The sequence below is a fragment of the Sphaerodactylus townsendi genome, linkage group LG01 (assembly GCF_021028975.2).
Source record: "Sphaerodactylus townsendi isolate TG3544 linkage group LG01, MPM_Stown_v2.3, whole genome shotgun sequence".
NCBI lineage: Eukaryota > Metazoa > Chordata > Lepidosauria > Squamata > Sphaerodactylidae > Sphaerodactylus > Sphaerodactylus townsendi.
In genome coordinates this window covers 39,060,669-39,067,342 of record NC_059425.1, presented here as the reverse complement: position 1 = coordinate 39,067,342, position 6,674 = coordinate 39,060,669, and the positions used below count along the sequence as shown (strand labels likewise).

Below are 6,674 nucleotides of genomic sequence, written 5' to 3'. Positions count from 1 at the left end.
TATTGCGCATGGAATGCTGGGAGTCGTAGTTTTCAAGAGCCGCGAGTCATGATAGGATCAGCAGAGTTTCGAACTGCATTTCCCATGAGCCTCTTTCCAGGCGGGGTTTGGGATGCGAGGGCGCTTGCAGTTGCGGGGTTTCCAAGGGGATTCACCCGAACGCTGCCTAGGAAACGGGCTGGGCTGCTAAGGGGCGGCAATGAGCTTGAGGAAAAGGAGGTGGAGGAGGGAGCGCCACTCTTTCGTCTTCTGGCCTCCAGGCTCCAGCTTGCCTCCTCCACCTCCTTTTTAAGCTGTCCTCCACAGGCATCGCCTCTGCTGCTCACAGGTGACGGTCAAATCGCTGCCTAGAATGGGGGGAAGCCCTGCTCTGCTTGAGGGATTGGTGTCAGGGTGCTTTCACACACCCTGAATAATGCACTTTCCATGCATCTTAACTATGGTTTGCAAGTTAATTTGGGTGTTTTGCACAATTAAACTGAACTGCAAAGTGGATTGAAAGTGTGTTATTCAGCATGTGTGAAGGCGTCTTGAGTAACAGCCTCCACTGTTGCCACCTACCTGCTTCTCATTGGGTTGCCAGCTTTTATCTCAACCCCCTTTGCTGTGTCTCTGACAGCTGCCCTGTCAAGCAGGCACTGAACAAGCCGTTGTGTAAGAGCATCGTTCGGTCCTGGACCTGACTTCTGCACGATCTAGCGAAGGTCACTTGCTTAGGTGCCTTTAGAAAGGCATGAGACTAATGCTCCATCTATTGCGTTTTCGTTCCATCCTTTCCTCGAGAAGCGCCAGGAACAAACATACTTGTTCTTCACTGTTCCCTGTTATCTTTTGAAGTAGCCTGTAGGATAAGCTGAGGGTGTAACTGAATCTCCTAGGTCTTGGCCCTATCTTCTGTGAGTCTAACCCATAAGCCATACTGGTGTAGTCAAGAAAGACTGGTCCATCAATGCCAATTAGCTACAAAGACTCAGTGGGACCTTTATATCCAGTGTAAATACTAGTTGTGGGGGAAGACCTTGGTCTCCGGCCCGCTTATCAAGGTAACTGGTGATGGACTACATGGATTTTGGTGTGATACAGCTAGGGCTGTTATGTTCATTTCTATGCATTTATTATTTACATTAATTTATTGGAGAGACAGCCTGCTATAATGTTTGCAGTGTCCGACTCCAGTGCAAGACATTGCTATTTTCCAGACAGCCTTAATGTTTGAGTTTAAATTCCCCTCGTAACCATTTCCCCCCAAGTCCCCACCCTTGATTAAAAGGACCAAGAAAATACATGGCTGGGGGTGGGGGAGGCGTGGAGCTGGCTTCTCTATCAGGAGTGGGATTTTGGTTTACAACACAGTGTACAAAAAGAGTGTGGTATGCAATTTCTTTTTCTTAATTTTGTTAATGATTAATGTATAATAAAATTAAAATCTCAGCATCTATCCCTGGGATCCCAAGTTTCTGTATATGCACAGGTAATGGGATTTCCCACTCCTGACAGAGAAGCCAGCTCCATGCCACCTCCACCAAACTATGTATCTCAGAACATCTTCTCATTCTAAATGTGGTAGAGTGGCAGGATTCCCAGTTTTTAAAAAAGCAGTCCACACCCTGCTAGAGGAGAGTTGCTGACTGTGGGTCTGCCTTGGATAGCAGCGCCACTGGCCTGCCACTTATCTTTTTGCACTGGACTCTGGGACAGAAGCAGACAGGCAACACCCCACCCCAGACCCTTGTGTTTCCCCTTGCTTCTTGGCATCCATTCCTTTATATAGGGCAGGGGTCCCCAAACTACGGCCCGGGGGCCAAATGTGGCCCCCTGAAGGCATTTATCTGGCCCGCCAGGCATGGCTGCGATGGCTCCATTCATGTGCAGTGGGGGCTCGAGGGAGAGGAGGAACCGGCCCCAACGGCTGTTGATTGCAGTTACATGATGGCACCCCCAAATCTCCATGAATTTTCTGACCCAGAGTTGGAAACCTTACATGTGGCAACGCCTGCTCCGCCCTTCCCTCTTGGTTACTCCATGTGTTGCTCTCAGGCTTTCTGTTCCACCTCACTCCCATTGGCATCAGCCAGGCTGGCGAATCGCTCGCTGGCTGCTAGGGAGGAAAGAACCCAGGAAGATACCTGATCCTGGGTTAGATGGAATGTATCATTGGGAAAGTTCTGCTTTTTTTTTTTTTACAGGGGAAGGTATTCCACAGCCTCCCCAACAATATTTGGAGCCCACCCTGTACTTGACATACTTTGGTCACTGTTCTAAAAATAGACCATGACAGAAAGGCTGAAAGGTGAAATCAAACATTTTACAATCATTTGTGCATAGGAATTTGTTCATAGTTTTTTTTAGTCCGGCCCTCCAACAGTCTGAGGGACAGTGAACTGGCCCCCTGTTTAAAAAGTTTGGGGACCCCTGATATAGGGCATTATATTGTACTGGGCTTGCATACGAGTTCCCATCAGGATCACTCTAATTTTGTAGTTTTAATAGAACTTAGTCTTAATAGAAGGACAGAGTTTATGATAGTTTAAGATGATTTTATGATAAGACTGAATGTAGGGAAACTGGTGGATCGGATAAGTCTAAACATCTATTTAAGATTTGGAGCGGGGGCGGGGGAGGAATGGAAGCAGGAATGTAATTTTTTGCCTGAGGAATGTTTTAAGTTACAATATGCATTTAGCAATTTTTAACAAATTGTTATTTGCTATATAAGGACAATTTCATTGCTCTCTCATGTGCAGAAATTGTGTGTGTGTATGTGTGTAAAACAAATTCCTGATTTTTGAGGAACGGGTTGGTAGGACTGAGGCTACTTTTGTCATATCTATTAAACTTTTTGGGGTGGCTCATTATACTAATGCATTGCCTTATTCCCTCCAGAAATGTCCTGTCATCACACTGATAAAACGCCTTACAATGAAAACCCGTAGATGATTGTGTTGCTCCGTAGTCAGAGCTGTGTCAGAATGAGCACAACCTTATTGGTGGCATTTTAACATAATGGTCTAATTTGGCACATCAGCTGCACTTTTTACACCACTGAGAATCACAAGCGTGTTTGAATACAAGGACTTTCCCTTTGCAAGAAGCTAGGAGGATGCCGTAAGGGGGGCGCACAGCAGTAGCATCCTGCAGGCAGCGACGGTAACACTAACAAGCTCATTCTCCTCTGGATGGAATCGACACACACACACAGTTTTGCATGGCACTGATTTCCTGTATCTGTGTGCCTCCCCCACACCCTTGAAGTTGTCTGGGTTGCAAAACAGCGGGAAAGCAGCAGCTGCTCATCTTTGGCAGTAGAAGATTATGGTGGCGGCTCAGCAGTAGCAAAAGCAGCAGCGGCGGTGGCTGTAGGAGCAGGGCAGGACTCTGTCTGGATGCATTTCCCACTGAAAATCAGCACCGGAAAGTGCAGCTTGAAGATCTGGCAGCCAAGCAGGAATTGACAGCGTTTGGAAAAGGGAAGACTGGGAAAGGCAACAAACAACGTGGGGGCGGGGGCAGCACCAGCTTTCCCCCCCCTGTGCTTGTGGACAGGGGGGGCTGATTATCATGGCGGATCGGACAGCTCCTAGATGCCAGCTCCGTTTGGAGTGGGTATATGGGTATAGGGGTCATCAGTGCCGCAACAACCTGTACTACACGGCAGGAAAGGAAGTGGTGTACTTTGTGGCTGGAGTCGGAGTGGTTTATAACACCAGAGAGCACAGCCAGAAATTTTTCTTGGGGCACAATGATGACATTATCAGGTAAGAAAGGATGTGGGTGGGATAGGGAAGGATCAGCAAAACAGCCCTCCCCAACTTCTCATAGTTTAACATGCTGCCTGCATTTTAGATAAGCAAATATATCTGGAGGTGTATGTGAGAAAACTGGATGTACTTGGATCCTTTCTGTTTATATTACTGTGTATGCCTAAGATCTAGAATTGTGATAGCATTTTAACTTTAATTGAACCGAAAATCTAGAAGCAAAGCATTATCCCTCCTCCAAATTAGAAGTTTGTATTTTATCACTATGTTAGTTGCCAGCCCCTTAGCCTAAGTAGTATGTAGGTGGAGAAGATGCTGTTCTATCAAGAATATCTGTACTTTGATGCATGCACTGTAATTCATGTAGTGTTCCACTCTACTATGTAGTGTTATCACCCAGATCCCAACATTTCATTACCTGAACAGAGCTTATGTTCCCATTTTAAATGTTTTTACTAGGAAGCACTTCTGAAACAGATGATATAATTGTTTCAAATTGAATATATTTAGGCTTGAGTTTGTGTGGTTTAGAGAAACTTAGATGTGTGAGAACAGACTGTCAGAAAGATAATATGTTTAAGAGAGAAAACTTGAATAGGGTGAGCTTGTAGAAAATTTAAGTTTGCAGGTCTCTCAAACAGACATGTCTGTGATACCCTTATGATATTTTATTTCCATATATTTTAAGACATGTGTATGAGCCTTGAGATGGCTTTCATATCTGCTAACATTAATTTGGGGAAGGATCTTGGACCCCCCCCCCCCATTTTGAAATTGCTTCTAATGTACCTTAAGTACCTTAACATTTTTTTCTTCAATCTTTCCAATGAAACAGCATTATTAAACTTAAATCTTACATCTGGATCTTGCTAAAGTCATTCAAATTCATCCATCCATTCAGAGGTTTTGTATTTAAAAATACTGTTTTTCTGCTAGTAAAACATCAACAAGTTTTGGCATTAAATTGTAACAGATTTCAATTCTACCTGTTGTTTCAATTGTGTTTCTCGTGACATCATGTATGTATACTCCTGTCCACTAGAAGTGTATTATTACTGTATCTGCTATCAGGTTTAGCATCATAACTCTAGATACTTCTTTTGATTTTTGTGCATCTGAAAAAGCTATGCAATCAGACTAATTCTTGATTTTTATTACTTTGCGTAGTGTGTTTTACCTGCACCTTTGACTATAGGTAGTCTAGAGAGTTTACCCAGCAAAATACATTTTAAACATTTTTCTCTTGAGGAACTAGTAAAAATATAGTGAGTTTAAATTATGAATTTTCATATCTGTGCAGATAATCAAATTGGCTTACTCTTCAAACCCTTATTTTGAGAATGTTTACTTGGAGATGAGTGCCACTGAGTTTAACAATACTTGCTTCCAATGGGGGTTCTAGTCAAATGTCATTTTTTCAGTGTGATATGAGCATCTTAGGTTCATACTTTCTTCTTAGCTTCCTTATCTGTGACTTCTGATCTGAGTTAATACTTTGAATCTTCCTGCACCTATCTCCACAACACCTATCTCCACAACTGGAGATGGGGCAAGGAGATCTTGTGTACCTAACAAACTAGTATTTATTCTATGTTCACGATATGACTACAGGTATAGAAGATCTACTGTAAGAATTAAAATGTAAGGACAAAAATAGTACACAGGAAGAAAGAACAGTGAATAACAAGGTGGTTGTTGTATTCCTATGATATGTAAGCAGGATCTAATAGGAGTCGGGATGTGTAGGAGACTTTCAGTCTTGTGCTGGAAAAGCATGACTGAACACGGCCTGCATGTGATAAAGTTTGCATCCTTAGAATGAATGGGTTGGCTTAAGTTATCCTGGGCTTTTATCCACATTAATCTTAAAATCTTCCTTGCTGTTTTAATAGTATGGAAACTCAATTTACAATAATTTTAATCTTATTTTGTTTTTCTTGTTTAAACTCTAATTTTTGCCCAGACCTGGATGGCCTAGCCAAGCAGGGTCAGCTGTAGTTATTACTTGGATAGGAGAACCCTGAGGTTCTCTGGGGTTCCTTTGCAGAGGCAGGCAATGGCAAATTGCTTATGTTGGTCTCTTGCCTTGAACTCCTTCAGGATTTTCACAGGTCGCTGGCACTTTCCATCATAGAGGTCATTGGCAGAACATCAAAAACTATTAACTTCTCACCATCATATTATAGGAAGAACATAAGTTGTTTATTGAAAGTGTGAGAGCTTTTGGTTTCTATGGCTGACCACCTCACCTGCAAAATGGGTAAATTATTATTTGTCACATAATTCTTATATTGTGCCTGCAGTATTCCACAGTTGTCTCAGTTCTTCCCCTATCAACAGAAGAAGCTGTGAGTTGAATGAGACCAGCTTTCCTGAGGATGAAAAAGGAAGGAGGGTTCCACTTTGACTACCAAAAAGCCTATGCTGGGGATCATAGGACCAAACTGGACAAAAGCCACGTGGGACGAGGCTTATGGAAAAGAGTGGAATTAATCACAATTTAGTGAAAAAGCTGGTTGGATCCAATCTTGCAGTTGTTCCAAGTTTGCAGAGAATAAACTGAAGTCCAGATATTAGACACTGTAGACAATCCAAATGAGTTCTTGCCTGAAGTGTGATTTGCACCAGAGTCTCTTGTTTAGCACATTGTTTACTTGATTGTACTGCTTCTCATGTTCATGAATTGTTTTTATTCTAAATCAGTTCTTTATTTGAACATGATACCTACCTGTCAGCAACACACCCTGAATTCTCATACAAGTGCTCTTCCACATTAATTTCATTCCTAAGGTATACAAACTTCAAGGAGGGTCTGAATGGGGGCATCATTTTAGATGGCTTAATTATCATTACTGTACCAAATTAAATGGTAAGTGTTAATGTAGTAAAGAGATTTTATTGAATGTTTTATTTTGA

General features: G+C 42.6%; 1 protein-coding gene across 9 annotated transcripts in view; it reads left to right on the top strand.

The window, feature by feature from the left end:
* The first annotated feature begins 223 nt into the window (after positions 1 to 223).
* Positions 224 to 6,674, top strand: part of EML6 (EMAP like 6) — a 174,983-nt gene continuing 168,532 nt past the window's right edge. For all 9 annotated transcript variants that reach the window (XM_048518631.1, XM_048518594.1, XM_048518623.1 and 6 more), the window contains exons 1-2: positions 224 to 328; positions 2,884 to 3,755. In XM_048518631.1, coding sequence (XP_048374588.1) covers positions 3,559 to 3,755 — 197 coding nt within the window. In that variant the 5' untranslated portion in view covers positions 224 to 328; positions 2,884 to 3,558. The remainder of the gene's footprint in view (positions 329 to 2,883; positions 3,756 to 6,674) is intronic.